This window comes from Mus caroli, chromosome 16, assembly GCF_900094665.2.
Source record: "Mus caroli chromosome 16, CAROLI_EIJ_v1.1, whole genome shotgun sequence".
NCBI classification, from domain to species: domain Eukaryota; kingdom Metazoa; phylum Chordata; class Mammalia; order Rodentia; family Muridae; genus Mus; species Mus caroli.
Genome location: NC_034585.1, coordinates 14,182,842 through 14,203,725, shown reverse-complemented (window position 1 = coordinate 14,203,725; position 20,884 = coordinate 14,182,842). Strand labels below are relative to the sequence as shown.

The window sequence follows — 20,884 nt, the reverse complement described above, 5'->3', positions numbered from 1 at the left end:
CACTTTGTAGACCAGGCTGGCCTCGAACTCAGAAATCCGCCTGCCTCTGCCTCCCGAGTGCTGGGATTAAAGGCGTGCGCCACCACGCCTGGCTCTTCTTTTCTTTTCTTTTCTTTTCTTTTCTTTTCTTTTCTTTTCTTTTCTTTTCTTTCTTTTTCTTTGAATACTTAAGCAGTCTTTAATGAAAGCCGTGCACAAGATGTTTCTACTCCTGCATCTTTTCCATCATTTCTTCCTTGTATTTGCCCTTCTCCTTTCCTACTTGTCGGGACTTGGCTTTCCTCTCCAGGATCTTCTTGCTGTCCTTGTCCAGCTTTAGTCTGGTGATAACCATGTTGCTGGGGTGGATGCCCACATGGACAGTTGTGCCATTAGCCTTCTCTTGCTGGACTTGTTCAATGTAGATGACGTATTTCTTCCTGTACACTTGGACCACCTTGCCAATCTGCTGGCCTTTGTAGTGTCCTGCACTTCATCATCCTTCCGAATGGGCATAGACTGAACGTTATACTTCTGTCTCAGCTCTTTGGAAAGAGGGGAAGACATGATCTTCCTCTGAATGTGAGAAGGTGCATTGACATGCCGCTTGCAGTTCTTGCTTCGGTCAGAAGTCACGAAGGGATTGAACTTCATTTTGGCAGCTGTGATCCACCGATGGCAGCAAAAGGAAAGAGCTTTCTTTTTCTTTTTTAACATTTTTTTCCTTTTCTTTTTTTCCAGACAGGGTTTTTCTCTGTACCCTGAAACTCACTCTATAGACCAGGCTGGCCTTGAACTCAGAATTGCCTGTCTCTGCTTCCCTGGTGCTGGGATTCGAGGAGGAGTGCATCACCACCAGTCAGCTTTATTTTTATGTTATGTGTATGAGTGTTTTGTCTGTGTGTGTGTGTGTGTGCGCGCGCGCCCCCGCACCATGTGCATGCAGTACCATGGAAGCCCGAAGAGGGTACCAGATTCCCCAGCACTGGAGTTATTGTGGCTGTAAGCTGCTGTGTGGGTACTGAGGGCCTATTTCAAGGTGGATGTAGTGACTTTACTTTCTGGGCTCTGTATGTAGGAAGAGTCAGGGCTGGATTAGGATGTGGCCTGTAGGATGTGGCCCATTCTCCTGAGCAGTTTCCTAAGTTTACATCCTCACAACACTGTCAGGAAATTGTACTTGCCTGGCATTTGCACTTGGTGTTTTCAAAGCATCTACCTTTATAACAAGCGGTACTTTTAAATGTGAGATCCTCTCTGGGACAGTGACAGTAGGACTAGACAGGATAGTTTCAGGAGAAATCCTATGAAGAAAGGAGGGGTTGGATTTGGTGACTGTATACCTGTGCATCTGTGAGTGTGGTTGCATACATGAGCACGCAGAGGAAAGAAGGGAGGCACAGTGTTGTGGTAAATATTATTTGGAGGATTCTACCCCACCTTTGATCATTTAGTTCCCAAATAAAAGACACAAAACCTTTATACTTATAAGAAGCCTTTAAGCACCAGATTTGGGCCAGTATCAACCCTCTATGTTATTTTGTCTACTTCCTTGTAAATAACTTGGAGATATCATTTGCCATGTTCCACCTGGGCTGCTCCTACTCCAACATGCTGGTCCTCATAGTGCTCACAATCCACCTACCCTATGGTGGCTTCTTCCTCCTTCCCCTGTGTCCTCTCTCCTCCTCCTTGTCCCTGCCTGAGACCCCAAGCCTGGGAACTTTGCCCTGCCCCCTTTCTTCTGCCCAGCCCAGGCCATAAGCATCTTTATTAAGTAATCAGGGATAACTTGGGGGACAGAGTATACACAACAAAAGCTGATATATGTGAGGATCTCTTTATTTTGGAGCAACCAGATCTTGGGGTATAGGATTTAGCATTTGAGCATATAGCCACACCAGACCAACCCACTACAGTAGAAGTAGAGAAAGCCTTACACTGTACTTATTCTGAGAGATGGGTGCAAGATGATCTGAGTTTTTGGGTATCAGTACCAGTACTTTCAAGGAGAAATGTCCCAACAGTAGCTTGGAAAAGCACATTTCTGAAAGGGGTATAGGATGGGCCTGCTGTATAAGTAGACCCAATGGTTTTTCAAAAGCAGGGTGAATGGTTCAGACTTTGTCCTTGGAACTCAAATAAAGGAGAAAGGAAGAATCAAGTCTACAAAGTTACCCTCTAACCTCCATACTGTCCATATTTCTCTTTCTCTATCTCTGTCTCTGGTCCTCATAGTGCTCACAATCCACCTACCCTATGGTGGCTTCTTCCTCCTTCCCCTGTGTCCTCTCTCCTCCTCCTTGTCCCTGCCTGAGACCCCAAGCCTGGGAACTTTGCTCCCCCCCCCCCCAACAAATACACATACACAGTAAGATTTTGTTTTTCATTTAAAAAGAATACAGACTATTATGACCAAAGATGGATCACTTAAGGTGGTTCTGTTTGGTAAGCAAAACAGATACCTAATTTAGAGACCAGAAGAGAAGCTTAACCACCTCTTAGGTACCTACTACATATACTACCTCAGAAGCTCATCTCTGTCCTTACTGAATCTCCTCCGCTTATTTTCCTAGAGAACAACTGTGGGTTGAGGGGAATCAGACTTTGACCCGTTGGCCTCAAAGAAGTAACTCTGTGACATCAGCCTCAGCCCTGCCTCTTTCTCCTGTTTTGGTCAGTATAGCCAGAATTTTGGGTGTATCACTTCATTCCTTACCAGATAACATTATATATAGGGGATTGAAAACAGGAACTGTTTCTGTAATGTCTTTGCCCAGTTGTGGTCATTATTGAATAAGGAAACATTTCCCCTAGACCCGTATGCTATGTCTATTTTGTTGGTAGATGTATACACACATACTTTTCTGAGTCCAGGTCTGAGCTGTAGGTTTTTCTTCCTGTCTGAAGCTGTTTTCTCTTCCTTGGTTGGTTCTGGCTTGTCCCTGTATGCCCACAGCTTCCATTCCCAAGGGGGCATAGACCATGCATAGCCACGTGTTTAAGGAAAACGTCATTTAATGTTCTTTTGGGGACGAGTTCTTCTATGGATTGTTGAACATTTCTAGAAGTGGAGATAATAGGAATTTTTTCCTATTTCCTTTGAGAGGTAACAGTGTATGGCCAGTGTTCTTTCACATGCATTTTCTATTCCCTTCTGGACTGCTTTAACTTATACCCAGGATGCCATGTGATTTTAGCTGTGAGTGCTGATCTCTAAAGATAGGGCTCCCTGCCCCAGTACCACAAAACCATGTAGGCAGAGTGTTGTGTGAATTTGCTTGATGACAGTTGAGATGTGCGGGAGCCCCAGGCTAACATCAGGGCGGGCATCAAAAGGTCTTTCCAGCTCTTGGTTCTTTTTTGTTTGTTCATTTTTGTTTGAGGCTGTGTCTCACTACTGAGACTCTGGCTGTCCTGGAATGTACTATGTAGACCATGAACTCACAGAGGCGTGTCTGCCTTCGAGTGTTGGAACTAAAGGCCTACACCACCACTCCAGTTTTCTTATTTAGGTTAAACCAACAGGTTGAAAATAGCTGAGGCTCATGTCATTTGAAGCAGCTCAGAGTTTGAAGGGTACAGGCTCTTCTTTAGACTAACCCTCATTGGCATTCCTGGGAGCAGAAGGAGAGTTCAGTTGAGTAGCTGAGAGAAGTGTGAAGAGAAAATGTACAAGTCTGCTCTCTTCCAAGTCCAAAATATCCATTCTTGTATATAGATGAATAAATTCTGAAATATATTATTTTTGTAAACCTGGGCCTGGAGAGATGCCTCAGAAGTTGGGAGTATTTACTGAATTTTCAATCCCAGCACCCATGCAGCATGCTGGGTATGTTACAAACACAACTGTAGCTCCAGCTCTGAATAGTTGAACACTCTTTCTGACCTCTGTGTGTGTACAGATGTACACCTACACATATATGCTCATATACACACGTGAATGACTGAATGGAAAGTCAAGGAACCTGCTAATGTTTGAAAACCACACGTTTGCTTGCTAATAAAAGGAAGAAGCTGTAGTATAGTTTGGCAGATGTACCTCAGCTACCTGTGAGGTCTAGAGTCCAGGTGTTTGCTTTGGTGGCCAAACAATTGCAATCTCCTTCTAAGGTGAAGCCACCTAGATACTGAGACAGTGAATTGGCTGCTGTGTCTAGGTGGTGGGCAGTGATGTGGGACACTGCTGCTCTAAAGAGCCTGAGGAGGTCAGAAAATTAGATGAGAGTCAGGCCTGTGTGGGAAGGACAGACAGACCTCTCCATCTGGGGTGCAGTGACACATTGGAACTGCAGCTAGAAGGCACCTTTCAGCTGTATATAGATGTTGGCCTTACCTACCTTCAAGTCCCTGCCAATTTCAGCTTTGTGACCTGAAGAATACATGGTTTGTTGATAGAAAAGAAGCTTCGTGTCTTTTAGTTGACATAGGAAGGGTTAGAAATGTGAATCAGCAGGGAACAGAGCCTTGCCTAGCATGCACAACCCTGGATTCCATCCTGAACACCACAAAGAAAAATAAATCAGATTTTCCTCAACAGTGGCTGCTGTTCATTTGAGTGATTCTCTGACATAATACTCTTCTTAAGAACCGAATGACATTTTAGCTTATACTCACTACAAGCAAGCAAATTTCCAAGGTTTTGAACTAGCTTTAAGCCTTAAGAAGCTTTTTATTTTAAGATTTACTTTAAATTGTGTTTCAGGGTGTTGTGGGTAGGTGCCTGAGGCCAGAAGAGGCTGTCAGATCTGGAGCTGTAGTTGCAGATGGTTGTAAGCCACCAAACACAGGTGCTGGGAAGCGAACTCTTCTGAGAGAGCAGTACAAAGTTTTCACCTCTGCGCCATTGCGCCAGCCCCAGGAGTTTCTGTTTCTGTGCCACATTATATGCATTTTCTCTTTTTAAAAATAATTGTTTTAAGGTCGGGCGTGGTGGCGCACACCTTTAATCCCAGCACTCGGGAGGCAGAGGCAGGCAGATTTCTGAGTTTGAGGCCAACCTGGTCTACAGAGTGAGTTCCAGGACAGCCAGGGCTACAGAGAAAACCTGTCTCGGAAAAAAAAATTGTTTTATGTATATGAGTGTTTTGTCTATGTGTGTGTGTGTGTGTGTGTGTGTGTGTGTACCACATGGCACTCACTTGTGGCACATATGGTAGTCAAAAGAGGGCATCAGATCCCTGGAACTGGGTAACTTTAGAGTTGTGAACCACCATGTGGGTGCTGGAAAATGAATGTGGTTCCTCTGTAAGAGCACCAAGTGCCATAGAGTCATCTCTCTACATCCTACCCCATATCCTCCGTCTTAGTTAGAATTTCCATTGCTGTGAAGAGACACCCTGACCGAGGCAACTCTTATAAAGGACAACATTTAATTGGGGCTCACTTACAGGTTCAGAGGTCCAGTCCATTAACATCATGGTGGAAAGCATGGCAGCATCCAGGCAGGCATGGTACAGGAGAAGCTGAGAGTTCTACATCTTCATCTGAAGACTGCTAGAAGAAGACTAGTTTCCAGGCAACTAGGATGAGGGTCTCATTGCCCACCCTCAAAGTGACACACTTCCTTCAACAAGGCCAAACCTACTCCAAGACCATACCTTCTAATAGTACCACTCCCTGGGTCGAGCATATTCAAACCACCACACTCCCTTTTTGAAACTAGTTCGCACTATGATAGACCTAGAACTGTGAAGTCTGTCAGCCTCTACCTCCTGAATGTTATGTTTAAAGTGTAACACCATCCCCAGGCTAGGCTAGCATCCCACCCCACTTTTTGAGACAAGGTCTCATTCTATAAACCTGGCTGGCTGGTCTCAAACTTACTTGATCTTCTTGCCTTAGCTGCTTTATATTACAGGTGTGAGCTATCAAACCTTGCTAATTTATTATTATTAATGACAGTTTCTCAGTCTCTAGTCCAGGTGGACCTGGAACTCACTCTGTTGGGCAGACAGACTAAAACTCCTTTAAATCAGTTGCTAGTTGCTAGTCAGAGAACTGAGGTGATAAGGGTGAGCCCCACATTCATCTTTCATTAATTAGTATGTTCCCCCGACCCCCACCCCCGCAAATAACCTTATTTATCATTATCAAAAATCTGGATTTTAAACAGATTCTAAGACTGGTAGTTTTACCTATCAGCTCATTCAACTCCAGCTGCACGTATCTCTTCACCAGCAGCTCTGCCAGACCTTCCACTTGCAACAGTGGAGCTCTCTCCCAGATCAGACTTGCTCTGCTTCACCATTTGCTTTTAGGCTTTCTTTTCCAATGAAGACACCCGAAGAGGATAAAGACTGACAAGCCTTTTCCGTCTTTCCCAGTTTTGGGATTCAACTTACCACTTCTTTAAAGTCATGTGTCTGCCCCTCTCAGGTCATGATTTCTGTCTTCCCCTAGCTCTGGTGGACCTGCGGGAAGGTCTTGCATATCTGGTTATTAACACATTTTTTTGGTAGTAATACCAGCATAGAAGAGATGGAGAAATAACCATCTCTTCTCTTTATAGCAACATGAGCTTCAATCATGGTCTCCCCTTTTAAACCATGGAACACATTTTGTCCTAGGTAAGATCCATTGCCCTGAACATCCTCAGTAAGTAGCTTGATTTTTCTAAATCCAACTTTGTTGAAATGTAGATCAGCAAGGCTCACTTTAAGCATATGACCTTGGAGGTAATCAGATGCAGTTTTGCCTTCTTGAGCCCTTGTGACTACTGTTTTCGTGTTTTTAATGCTGAACATTGCTGGAGCTGTCACATGACACCAGTCTTTCTCAAAAGGGATCGGCCAAAATCTTCCTGGTTCCCTTTTTCCTGCCTGCTTCTTTGGCCGTTATGTCAGACACTCATTTTCCCTAATTGCTATGGTGCTGCTCAGAGCCAAAAGTGTGGAAGTATAACATTCTGGAGACTTTAGGTGAGCAGGTGTTTTAGTCATTGGTTTTGTTTGTTTGTTTTGTTTTTTAGTAAAATTCCAACTTTTTTGAACAAAGGAATAAATGGACGTTTTTCAAGTTTTCGCATCATGGTTATTTTTAAGCCATCTGAACCATGATAGTTCTTATCAACACAAGATGTTTGTCTATCTTTGTCATTTGTATTTTGTTTAATTTTATATTCATAAGTACACTTAAATCAATTAGCAGTATATGGTAACACATGGCAATAATAGAACAGCTCTGTAGTAACTTTGTACAAATTTGAATTTTATGCAAAAATTTTGCTTTATTTTTTACATTACTGGGACCTAATGTCAGCTACAGACAGACAAACACTTCTGTATTCTATCTCCCAGCCAGAACAAACATCTGTGACGTAACATTTTCATTATGCAAGACTTCCTTTTTACATTTTCAGTAAGAATGCCATATAGCCTTTTCTGAAACAAAATGTCTGGGGTGCTAATGAAGGAAACAGTTTAATAAGCTTATTTATTTAAATCAAATCCTCCAGTAAGAAATGGAGAATCTGCTGTCTTTACTTAAAAGGCTGTGTAAGTAATTGAGGAAAATATGTAATAAAAATATAAAAAAAAAAAAAAAAAAAAAAGGCTGTGTAAATATTTATCTGTCAAAACTACATACCCACATGAACAAATATGTGCAGTTCAACAGCACCCCCTTACTGGAACACAAGCATTCCACATCATAGTTCCCATAAGGACTTTTAAAAGCCTCAAAATTCTGTGTCTTCTCTGACTTGCTTCTCTCTGGGTTCCGCCCACACTTTATTAATGGTTCACTTCATATCATTGTCTCCATCTTCATAAATTTTCTTTAGAACATTCATTAATCCCTCACTAGGGTCTGCCTCTATGTCGTAGGAAGGCTTTTCTTTCTCTTTGCATTCCTTTTCCATCTTGTGTTTTATGCTTTCTTTCTACATAGAATAATTACTGTATCAGTCTTTACTTTTTTTTGAACTGCTTTCCACAGAGATAGGTTTCAAAAGATTGTTCCCAATCATGGAGTAATTCTTGCCATTGAGGTTTTTTACCAAAAGATGGAACGACCTCTCTGTGAGGTCCACCTGCACGTTCTCAGTGGGAACCTGATGGACTCCAGTTAAGGTAATGTAGATTTTCACAAACTTATCTGACTGATCGCATCCATAATTACTGATTTTCACAGTGTATCCTGTTGTAAGAGGAGCAACCACAGCAGCTGGCTTTTCATTATCAAGTTCTGGTTTCTTCTGCGACTTCTGTTGCATCTTGTTCTTGAGTTCCGTCTCAATCTTGGACTTTTCACTTGTAAGAGTATCACGTAGTCTTTTCCTAGTGGACGTTTCCAGCAATACTTTGACCTCTCCTAGGTCTTTCTGTAACTCTTCCAAAGCGGAAGCCATGCTGTGGCGAGTTAGACCCGAGGCCGGAGCTGCAGCCGTGCACCGAAGCAGACAGGAAAAGCTGAACATGCCACCCACGAGCATCGCATCGCATCGCCGGCAGTGAGCTCCACCCGGCATGACATGGCGGCTCGCCCTCCGCACAAGACGGCTAGTCATTGTTTTGTTGCTATGAAGATACACCATGACCATGACCATAGCATCTCTTATAAAGGATATCATTTACTTGGAACTGGTTTACAGTTTCAGAGGTTTAGTACATAATCACCATGGGAGCGTGGTGGTACACGCAGAGATGTTGCTGGACAAGTAGCTCAGAGGTCTACATCTGGATCCTCAGGTATCTGGAAGAGAGAAGACACTTGGCTTGGCTGGAGATTTTGAAACCCTAAAGCTTACCCCAAGTGATACACTTCCTCCAACAAGGCCACACCTTCTAGTCCCAGCCAAATAGTGTCATCGTCTGACAGCCAAGCATTCAACTATAGGAGTCTATGGGGGCCATTTTTATCAAACCATCACAGCAGTCAGTTTTATGTATTTATGTATGTATGTATTTATTTATTTAGGTTTTTTGAGGCAGGGTTTCTCTCTGTATCCCTGGCTGTCCTGGAACTGATTCTGTAGACCAGGTTGGCCTCGAACTCAGAAATCCACTTGCCTCTGCCTCCAAGTGCTGGGTTTAAAGGCATGTGTCACCACTGCTCAGCGCAATTTAATTTTTAATGACTTAAAATTTTTTTGTGGCTGGACTTAGTGGTACATGTCTTTAGTCTTAGCACTGAGGAGGCAAAGTCAGGCAGATCTCTTGAGTTTGAAGCCAGCCAAGTTTGCAGGACCGCCAAGGCTAAATGGTGAGGGTCTCACAAAAAACAAAAACAAAGAAGTAAATAAGTAAATTTATTAGAGTAGGCATGGTGGTACACACCTTAAACCCCAGTGCTTGGGAGGCAGAGGCAGACAGGCAGATCTCGGAGTTTGAGCCCAATGTGGTCAACATAGTGGACATAGTTCCAAGCTAGCTAGGGCTACATAGCAAGACACTGTCTCAGGAAGTGTGTGTGTGTGTGTAGGTGTAGAGACTGTGTCTTAGGGTTTTACTGCTGTGAACAGACACCATGACCAAGGCAACTCTTACAAGGGCAACATTTAATTGGATCTGGCTTACAGGTTCAGAGGGTCAGTCCATTATTGTCAGGGTGGAAACCTGGTGGCAGTCAGGCAGGCAAAGTGCAGGAGGAGTTGAGAGTTCTACATCTTTTCAGAAGGCTGCTAACAGAATACTGACTTCCAAGCAGCTAGGATGAGGGTCTTAAAACCTGCACCCACAATGAGCACTCCCTGGGCTGAGCATATCATATACAAACCATAACAGAGTGCAAGTCTTCCTCTGACACAGCTCTCTGCTTGCTGGCTTTCCTTCTTTCCTTCTTAATGATTTATTTATTGTATATAAGTACACTATAGCTGTCTTCAGACAGACCAGAAAAGGGCACCAGATCTCAATACTGATGGTTGTGAGCCACCATGTGGTTGCTGGGAATCGAACACTGGACCTCTGGAAGAGCAGTCAGTGCTCTTAACCGTTGATCCATCTCTCCAGCCCCCTCTGCTTTATTTCTTGAGACAGGGTTTCTCACTGCCTGGAGGGCAGGAAGGGCCAGGATCCACCTCTCTCTGTACTTCCAGCACTTGGGTTACAGATGAGTGCTGTTGCAACTGGCTGCCCATATTGCACCAGTGTCCAGACTCAGGGTCTCATGCTCATAGGCCAGTACTTTACCATGGTGCCATTTCTTCAGCCCCTTGAAATTTAAAATACGTATGAATTGCAAAAGTCATTAGCCCTTTACTCAGGGACTCTTCTCAAAGGTAGCAACCACCTTTGACTCTTGCTGTGTCTTCTAGCCTGTGCCTGTGTTCTTAGAAGCTTGCATGTGCTGCTGCCTTGTAAGTTGTGTGAATGATATGCAGAGTTGCTCTGTAGCTGGACATTGTCTTATCTCTGCACTGCTCCCAGTGTGTGACTGAGTAAATCAGTAATGAATGTTCATATTTTATGTCTATACAAACAATGCACTGAGCGCAGAAGCATGCTGCACTTGATAGTTGTTCTTGCCTTTGGGCAGTTGGGGGGCTGGTTTTCTGGTTACTTGGTGCTAATTCTTCCTATGCCTTCTTACTTATATCTCAGCACAGTTAACCTTGGGCTTCATGTTCTCTGTCAGTTGTTTTTCCTGGGACCTACCTTCTAGAGCCTGTTGGTGTAATAAGGATAGGCATTAGGGCCTTTTCCAAAGACTAAGTCCCACGTGGTCTCCATGGGATTGTTACACACTGTGAAGAGGGAGGAGTGGTGGGTAGATCCTCTGAATGCATGAATCATCAGAGACACCTTTCCTTGTCTCTTTTAGAGGTGATGGTAAAAAAGATGGCAAAGTGTTGAATATTTTTCTCTCTGGTAACAAGCCTACAAAATCTCTGTCATCCTAATACTGGACACCTCTTCCTTACTTATCTCCTAGGACTTTATTACTAGTGGTTTGGGTTTTAAACATTCAGGGAGAGGGGGTTCATATGCAAGCTGTGGGCTTCTATCCTAGGTGAGTGAACAAACCATATACACAGGTAGTGATTTGCCAGCAGTCCACTTACATAATAGGTGTGGGCAGAAATTCCTAGCACTTGGCAAGTGGAGGCAGGATGGTCAGAAATTCAAGGTCATCCTCAGGTATATAGTGTGTTCAAAGCCAGCCTTGGGCTTCATGAACCCTGTCTCAATCAAAACAAACAAACAAACAACGACAACAAACAAAGCCAAGTAATCCCAGCACTCAAAAGGAGAGTTGGGGGCCTCTCTGAGTTCAAGGCCAGTCTGGTCTACAGAGCGAGCTCCATGACAGTCAGATTGCATAGAGAGACCCCATCTGAAAAACACACCGCTACCAACAAAACAAAGCAAAACAAAGAATGAAAGAACACACACACACAAAACCCTTAAAAAATGGGGGTGGGGCACTTTTTTTTTTTTTTTAATCTGAGAATGGTGATTTCTGACACCCAAGGGAGAAAGAAATCTTTCTATGTTGTTAAGACATCTTTAGGAAACCAGAAGAGCAGGTACTCTTTCCCTTCAGCAGTGTGAAAGAAGGTAGGCCAAGGAAGGAGTCTGGCATTGCCTGGGGTGGAGGACAGTATGAAGAAATCGAGATCAAAGACTCCTAGTTGAGAGCTGTGAAGGGGTCCTTGGGTGATAACTAGGGCCCTAAGAATGGGGAATGGAAAAGAGGATCAGGGAAGAATTGGAGGAAAGACTAATCTGTTTATTGGCACAGCCATGAGAGGGTCCTTTGTGCTTGAGTGGTAGACTGCTCCACTGTTGAGGATACCCCGGATGAATCAGTCCAAATGGGGACAGCTTTGCCTGAAGAAGCTGTAGGAACTCACTGGTACCTCATCTGGGCAGACTAATATTTATGTGTGATGGAAGTATTAGAGGATTCCACCTCACTGCACAGTTAAGTAGCTCTGGCTGGCTTGGAACCATATAGATCTGGCTGGCCTCAAATTCACAGAGATCCACTCACCACTGCCCCACAGAATGCTAGGATTAAAGCAGTGATTCTCAGCCTCCCCAATGCTGCCTGACCCTTTAATACAGTACCTTACGATGTGGTGACTCCCCCATCCATAAAATTATTTTTGTAGCTACTTCATAACTAATTTTGCTACTGTTATGAATTGTAATGTAAATATCTGATATGTGACCCCTGTGAAAGGGTCAGTTCATACCCAGAAAGGGGTTGAAACCTACAAATTGAGAGCTGCTAGATTAAAGACTTGTGCTACCATGCCCAGTCCTAGCAGGGTTTCTTTTTTTCCTTTGTTTTTTTTCTTTAAGATTTATTTTTGTATGTGAGTACACTGTAGCTGTCTTCAGACACACCAGAAGAGGGCATCAGATCCCATTACAGATGGTTGTGAGCCACCATGTGGTTGCTAGGAAATGAACTCAGAACCTTTGGAAGAGCAATCAGTGATCTTAGCCACGGAGACCTCTCTCCTGCGCCAGTATGCTCTTGAGTACCAACTGGACTGGACTTTTATCCCACTGTGAGTTGAAGCCCAGAGCCCCCAATTTTCTGACTTGTTTGCCAGCAAACCCAGTGCTACAAGAAGACAGGCAGTGACCAACCAGAGTAGCCAGTATTTCAGGCCCATAGCCCCAAGTAATATGTTTCTTTCTATCAGATGCATACCTGTTCTTTTTAGAAAATATTTATTTTCTTATTTTCTTTTATGTGTATGATGTTTTGCCTGCGTGAATGCATAATACCAAGTGCAATGCCCTCAGAGGCAGAAGATGATGCTACATCTCCTGGAACGAGTTACAGGTGGTTGTGAGCCTCTATGTGGGTGCTAGGAATCAAACTCAGGTCCTCTGAGAGAGCAGTGAGTGCTCTTAACCACTGAACCATCTCTCCAGCCCCCATACCTGTTCTTTCTGTGTTGTGTGTACAGATAGAGGGAGGCAGTATGTGCTCTCTGAGCTCTGGCCCATGTGCATAGCTCTTTTTCCCTGGAGTGTGAAAAGGATATCTTTTACTAGGATAGTCCTTTTTCTATCTGTATATAAGATGTGTTTTCGATGTTTGTTGTGGTTTTACATTGGTGTACTCTCTCCTATTGTTCTTAGTAGTTAGAAGTTGGAGCTGGTCTCTTTGGTTCCATTAGGAAGACATGACTTGACATACACAGACTCTTGCCTTTCGAGGATTGGGATGTGGCTTGTGTGGACTGTTCATTTTATAGGTGAGAAATGTAGAACTGCAGTCTCACAGTACTCAGATGTAGAATTGGGTAGGGGCTCAGGCACTCACAGGCCTAGAAATAGAGTCTGGCTAGCCACCCACTGACCTAATCAATAGTGCTGATTGTGAGCAATCTCTTGGGACAGTCCCCCTGTCCTTCATTCCCAGGGGCTTCTCTTTTCTTTATGGTAATTGCCTTTTATTTTCACCCTTCTTATGGCCCTGCCCTTTTTCTCTAATGTTTAGCTCTGGCCACTGCCCTGCTGAGTGCCTCTCCTTGGTTCCTCCCCAGGACTTCAGCCAGACTAGTTCCCCAGGGACAGTACCTGTCTACCAGGGTGGACTTGGTAATGTTTTGACACATCTCTTCTTTTGTATTTCAGTGAGGATGCCATGAGGAAAGCTGGTGTGGCCCACAGTAAATCTAGCAAGGATATGGAGAGTCATGTGTTCCTGAAGGCCAAGACCCGGGTAAGACCCTGCTGGCCAAATTCCCCAGCAGAGCAATTCCAGGAGGAGTGTGTTGCTGATATTGAGCCCCTTCTACTTGTATCCTGGTGAGGGGAGTGCTTGCTTGCTGCTCTCAGATACAGCTGGCTTTGCCACAACACTTTGGAACCTCCCATGTTCCATGGAAAAAAAGTCAAGACTCCTAGATTGGCACGTCTGCTACAGGCCCTGCCTCTGACCCTGGCCTCATTTTTGACCATGTCATATATATATAGTTGGCCCTGTGATTCCCACAGGGAGCTCCTTGGATCCTATAAAAGAGATGCTGGCTTTGTGCTACACATCCCTGAGGCAGGGGTCTAGAGTCATCTTTGGTTTCTCTGTTCAGGGAGGCAGCCAATGCTGGAAAAGTTGAGGGTAGAACTTCCCAGGTAGAATTGGAAGAAGACTTTCCAGGCTAGTACAGCACCAGCCTCTATGTGACCTTCTTTCAGTGTGTTAGTTCTCAGGAGTGGAAATTAGAAGTGAAGGAAGAGGCTGAATGATAACTCAGCAATTACAAGACCATACTGTTCTCGAAGACAACTCAAGTTCAGTTCCCAATACCCATGTAGGATGGTTCACAGCAGCCTAAAATTCCATAGACACCTGTGCTCACATGCATATCACCTACCGACCCCACCTCACTCCATTCCTGCCCCCACCCCTACACCCACACAATTGTGATTTAAAGCTGGGTGCATGCTTTTTAATCTTAGCACTTAGGAGGCAGAAGCAGGTGGATTTGAGGCCGGCCTGGTCTACATATCAAACTCTAGACTAGCCAGGGCTATAAGTGAGACCTTCTCCAAATAAATAAAATAAACAATCTATTTTTTTAAAGAAAAAGTGACAGGCTGGAGAGATGGCTCAGTAGTTAAGAGCACTGGCTGCTCTTCCAGAGGTTCTGAGTTCAATTCCCAGAAACCACATGGTGGCTCATAACCATCTGTAATGGAGTCTGACGCCCTCTTCTGGTGTGTCTGAAGACAGCTACAGTGTACTCATACATATAACAATAAATAAATCTTTTAAAAAAAGAAAAAGAAAAAGTGACATAAAAATGGCAGAAATGAAGTGATATTGAGTAGAGGCAGACAGTGTGTTTTTGTGTACAAGTACATGGACAGACAGATTTCCAGAGCTATGGGCTCCTCTGTGGATGGATAACATACATCTGTTTTCTTTGAAAAGCATTGTTGAGATTGAATTAAGGAATATCAAATTCACTCACTGGAGGTATATAGTTAAATCATGCAGGGTAGAGTTAGAGACTTTACACAAGTTTGTAGGCATTAGCAGTCACACTCCATTTCCTGGCCACCAGCAGATACTCACCTACTTTATTGCAGTAGGCTTTCCCACCTGAAGTTGCTTTATCAGCATAGTCAGCATGACTTGGGTTTTTTGAAACTTACTTTTTTCACATAGCACAATCTTATCAGGGTTCATACATTGACCATGTTGTAGTGCATACCTGATTCTTTTTTCTTCTTTTCAAGCCAAGATTTCATGGTGTAGACTAGACTGGCCTCAACAGAGATCACCTACTTCTGTATTAGAAAGGCGTGTGCCACTGTGACCATCCCTGATCTCTCTCTTTGTTGAGTCATATTTCATCTTGGATGGCTGTATCATTTTCTGTATATTGATCAATCAGACTTCATTTGAGTGGTTTTCATTTTGGGGCTATCATGAAAAATGACTTATTTTAAATACTCATATACTAGGGAGTGTTGTTGTTGTTGTTGGTTTTGTCTTGAGACAGGGTTTCTCTGCGTAGCCCAGGTTGTTCTGGAACTCATTCTGTAGACCAGGCTGTCCTCAAACTCGGAGATCTGCCTGCCTCTGCCTCCTCAGTGCTGGAATTAAAGGAATGTGCTACCACCACCGAGCTTCATCTACTAGTTTTTTTTTGTTTGTCTGTTGATTTGAAGACTTATTTCATTTCTCTTGGGAAAACAAAAATTCTGTACAGACTTGGGGCTCACGTTTCTAAGCTGTTCTCTCGAGTAGCTGTGTTGTGCCAGTTCACAAGCCCCAAAAGACCACAGAGGAGCTGATTCTGATGAAGTCGAACTAGGGTCTCTTTTATTAAGCTTGGCTCACTCACCACCAACCCTGATACAGCAGGATGGTCGAGTGAAGGAAGCCCCGAGCCCTCAGTGGGACAAAGTTTTATAGGAAATGGTGAGCTAAGAGGGGATTTCAGCCCGGCAAGCATCTAGTTGAATGACTACTGTAAGACTACTGTAATGACTACTGTGGGTGCTCCAAAGCAAAACCACAAACAATCACAAAAGGTCTGAAAGGACATCTCAAACAATCAGACTAATCTTGATTGGCTGTTGCTAGGAAGTAGCTAGGGAGTAACTCTGGGGTATGGGGCAAGGACAAGCCATGGGGTTCTTCCTGGTACTTGGGTGCCACTTGGGTTCAGCTGCAGGTCAAGTTCTCAGTTCTTCTTCTTCTTCTTCTTCTTCTTCTTCTTCTTCTTCTTCTTCTTCTTCTTCTTCTTCTTCTTCTTCTTCTTCTTCTTCTTCTTTTTTTTTTTTTAAAGATAGCGGCCAGTCCCAAGATTGAGTAGGTTTGTCCTCTAAGCTGTGTGTCATCTACCAGCCACATAAGGTTCTGTTGCCCCCAACAATTACCAATGTTTTTGCTATGTCCGTGTATGAGAAGTGGTCACCAGTGCTTCTGATTGCTGTTTGTCTGCATAGTGATGATGTCACACGTCTCTGTAGTGCTTTTGAGCCATTTGTAAACATTCTGTGGAAAAATATCCATGTTTATCCTTTGGTCTTCTTTTAATTGACTTGTTGATCTTTTTAGTAGTTTTTTTTTTTTTAAGATTCATTTAGTTATTTATTTTATGTATATGGGTACACTGTAACTGAACAGATGGTTGTGAGCCTTCATGTGGTTGTTGGGGATTGAATTTTTAGGACCTCTGCTTGCTCTGGTTGGACCCACTTGCTCCAGACGCACCAGAAGAGGGCGTCAGATCTCATTATGGGTGGTTGTGAACCACCATGTGGTTGCTGGGATTTGAACTCAGGACCTTCAGAAGAGCAGTCAGTGCTCTTACCCACTGAGCCATCTTGCCAGTCCTAGTAGTTTTTTATATATTTGGATACCTAGAACATTTAATTTGCAAATATCTCAGAGATGGAATATTTTTATTGTTGAGGTCTATGGTGGGTGGGGGGGGCGAGGGAGAGGGAGAGGGGGAGAGGAAGGTCACTGCTCGTGCCAGGTCCTTGGGCAAAGTACTTTATCACTGAGGTCACTGAGGTCTATCCGCAGCCCTATTACGACCTTTCTTTTGTTTTTGAAATATGGTTTCTCTATATACCCCTCATTGTGTTGGAACTTGCTAGAGCAAGCTGACCTCAAACTTCCAGAAATTTGTTTGCTTGTCTCCTGAGTGCTGGGATTAAAGTCGTACACTACAGTGAAAGGAATTTTGGTAAAGGCGTAACTGAAGTCAGGTGTAATGGTGCACACCTTTAATCTTAGCACTTGGAGGCAGAGGCAACTCGGTTTCTGAGAGTTTGGGGCCCATTTGGACTACATAGTGAGTTCTAAGACAGCTGGAGCTACATACATAATGAGACGCTGTATGCGTGCTGGGGCTGAGAGGCGGGGGTGGGGACAGATAGACAGGACCAGATGACAACAACAAAATCCTGACTTGAATCATTTATTTCCAAAATGTAAATTTTGTTGGTTCAGCTTGCTTATACCAGTCTAAAACTTAATGGCTTAAAGCTATAACCCTTTGGTTCTCCTAAGTCGATGGGTCTGGAGTTGGGATGATTGGGGTTTCCTAACCAGGCACTTCTCCTGGTCTTACCTCTGACTTCTTGTGGCTGCTTTAGGGCTTGGGCTGGGCTGGAAGGTCCATTAAAAGTTTTACTCATGATTGTATGTCCCTCTAACCTACATGACTCTTACAGTGTCACTAGTGGCATAACTTAGACCTTATTATATCACTGTGTTTGTGTTTCTGGAGGGAAGAGATGGAAGCTTTAGTCTTCAGAAGTCCTAGAACATTCTTTGGATACCAGAAGTTTAAGGCCAGTGCAGGAGGTTCAGAGAGAAACTGCCTCTGCCTTTTGGTGTGATCAGGAGCCTGTTTGGACCAGGGAGTACAGTGACTATGGCATAGCCACCACAGACACTAGCCAACTCAGACCTTTCCAGTGCCTGATGAATAGGCCGTAGGTACCAAAGGAGGCACTAGAGGTGAGCCTTTCGTCTGTGCAGTTCACTCTGCTTTGTCTTTGAATCACAACCTATTGACTGTTATAAGTAGTGCCTTGATGACTTCTTTTGACGCTGTCTCTAACTCCCTGACTCCACAAGGAGGCCCTGACTAACTAGAAGAGAACAGATTGTAAGAGCACTGTTGGCCAGTCTGTATTTTTTTTGTTTTGTTTTGCTTTTTTAAAATTTTTATTGATATTTTTATTTATTTATTTATTTATTTATTTATTTATTTATTTATTTATTTATTTGAGACAGGGACTCACCATGAAGCTTTTGACTAGCCTGAAACTTACAGATATCACCTGCCTCTGTCTCCCACGTGCTGGGATTGAAGGCATATGCCCCCATGCCTCTGTCTCCCACGTGCTGGGATTGAAGGCATATGCCCCCATGCCTGGAAATCTCTGTAGTTTTTCTGGACAGTGTGTTTGAGCACTGACGTCTGACTGCCCTCTCTTTACCTGCTCTTCCCCATGGAGGTAGGTGCCTATTATTGTAGTGAGAACCTTTCTAATTGTGGAAGAAGGGAATGAGCTTTCCTTGAAATCCTGACAAGCATGCAGGTCCACAAGCACCCACCACCTGAAGGAAGCCAGGATTTCATTAGGCGCACTGGCTGTCCAGTACAGACTCATGGCAAGGAGAACCATGAATGTTCTTGTCTGGAAGTGTATACCACACTTTTGGCTGGTGGTGGGCACAGGCCTCCACTGTGTGGGCTTGTGTGTAAAGCTCTCCTCATACTGACATTTTCTGACTTCACAGTTCATGACTCACTTATAGACTCTGAAGTTATGTGCATGATAAGTCCATATCACGAGTACTTGAAATATTTGAGCCCACCTGATTCCCACTCAGCCCTAGGAAGTGGTAGATTAGTTACTTATCTTGATGCTGTGACAAAATACCTTAAAAGAAGCAACTTATGGAAGAAAGGGTTCATTTCCCTTTACAATTGAAGGGCATACAGTCCAGCATAACCAGAATGCAATGGCAGCAGGAGCATGAGGCCCATTGCAGCTACAGCCAGGAAGCAGCAGATGCTGGCATTCAACTGGCTAGCTTTTTTTTTTTTTTTTTTTTTTTTAATGTAGTCCAGGACACCAGCCCAAGTAAAAGTGCTTCCTACAGTTAGACTGGTTCTTCCTACTTCAGTTAACCTAATCTAGATAAGCACTCATAGACATGTGCACAGAGGTGTCTCTTTGGTGATTCCTGGTCTTAACAATATTAACTATCATAAGTAGTTACAGATGGACTCAAAGATCCCTACCCAGGCTAGTGGAGAGCAGGGAGTGACTGAGGGGTTTGAGTGTCAGAAGTGACAGCCATGTCTCTTACTATCTTCCATCTACCAAAGCACAAACTATCCAAACCCACTTATCTCTGATGTCCATAATACCTGTGAGTTGCACTCCTCTCTCTCTAAAGGAGGTTAAGGGAGAAAATACAGTCAAGATCTGGAGTGATGGGCCGTGTTAGTAATGGAAGCTTCATAGACTCTGACCTGGGGGGACAGAGTTGACATTCATTGAATGAGAAGACATCACCAACACATAGCAGGACTGTAGCACACACAGTCTAGAGAACAAGATTCTTTCTGTTCAGCTTCCTGTCCCATTTTAATATATCTTTCGCTATTCCACTTACTTGCCCAGAGGTGAGACACTGTAAATACTCTATGTAAGAGCACTTTTTTCTTTTTCTTTCTTTCTTTCTTTTTCTTTTTTTTTCTTTTTTTCTGTCTAATTTTGTTTGGTTTGTTTTAGACAAGTCTCTACATAGGTTTGGCTGTACTGGAACTCACCATGTAGACCCAGCTGGCCATACCTCTACCTCCTAAGCACTGGGATTAAAGTCATTCACCATCACACTGGCCTCAAACTCATTCAGATATAAGTTCTTATATTTAGTATTGTTTTATTGACATGAATGCCAAAAGAATCCATGTACAAGAGTGGCCCTTTTAGCAAATTGTGCTGTGACAACTGGATTGCCATATATATAAGATACTGATTTAGACCTTAAATTCACTCAGTGTACAAAAATTAGCTCGTTGTGGCCATTGAGATAGTTTAGTGGGTAAGGACATTTTCTGCCAGGCCTGATGACCTGAGATTACTCTCAGGAGCTACATGGTAGAAAGAACGTGAAAGGCAGGGAATCTACCACATGCCAGAATTAAACTGGTTAACTCTTTTGATGCAGGTACTGCTGTCTTACTAAATCCAGTTTACTCCTTGCAATTTCCTTTGACCACACATTCTAAACATTAATATTTCTCTTTACACTGGATTTAACAATTGTTTCATTAGAAATGTTTTGAGTTGGAGAGATGGCTTAGTAGTTAAGAGCACTGACTGCTCTTCCAGAGGTCCTGAGTTAAATTCCCGGCAACCACATGGTAGCTCACAACCATCTGTAATGGGGATCTGATGCCCTCTTCTGGTGTGTCTGAAGATGGCTATAGTGTACTTATGTATGAAATAAATAAATAAATCATAAAACAACAACCAAAAAAAACACTCTAAAAAAACAATCTTTTTATTCTATCTGAACATTTATTTTAATAAAATACATTAGATAAGCTCATTGCATGGCTTATACTATATGCAGAAATTATGAATTAGATAAATTATCTTTAAAGATAATAAAATATCTATCATGCTTTTAAAAGTTCAGTCACTCTTGGCTATGTAATAAACAGAAGCTGTTATCTAGCTAAGACCACAAGGATTTTTGCCTATATTTCCTTCAGAGAGCAAGGTCATAGATACGGACTCCCCTGCCCACTCACTCCCTTGAGACAGGGTTTCCCTGTGTAGCCCTGGCTGTTCTAGAACTAGCCCTGTAGACCAGGCTGGTGTTGAACTCAGAGATTCAAAAAGAAACACATTCAAATAACAGCATTTATGGAAAGCTCCAGACTTCAACTACCTGGAAAGAGTAAGACTCCCTTAATTTAAATTCTCTAAGTCAAAAT

General features: G+C 43.3%; 1 protein-coding gene and 3 pseudogenes across 9 annotated transcripts in view; 1 reads left to right on the top strand and 3 right to left on the bottom strand.

The window, feature by feature from the left end:
• Med15 (mediator complex subunit 15) overlaps positions 1-20,884 on the top strand; it is a 75,281-nt gene that overhangs the window by 10,618 nt on the left and 43,779 nt on the right. For 6 of the 9 annotated variants that reach the window (XM_029470334.1, XM_021184361.1, XM_021184359.1 and 3 more), the window contains exon 2: positions 13,524-13,611. In XM_029470334.1, the coding sequence (XP_029326194.1) occupies positions 13,524-13,611 (88 nt within the window). Of the gene's footprint in view, positions 1-12,396; positions 12,443-13,025; positions 13,142-13,523; positions 13,612-20,884 lie in introns of those variants that run through there. The other 3 variants (XM_029470333.1, XM_029470332.1, XM_021184366.2) reach the window with 3 other exon arrangements.
• Positions 206-710, bottom strand: LOC110311132 (annotated as a pseudogene).
• LOC110311972 lies at positions 6,236-7,631 on the bottom strand (annotated as a pseudogene).
• LOC110311131 lies at positions 7,658-8,347 on the bottom strand (annotated as a pseudogene).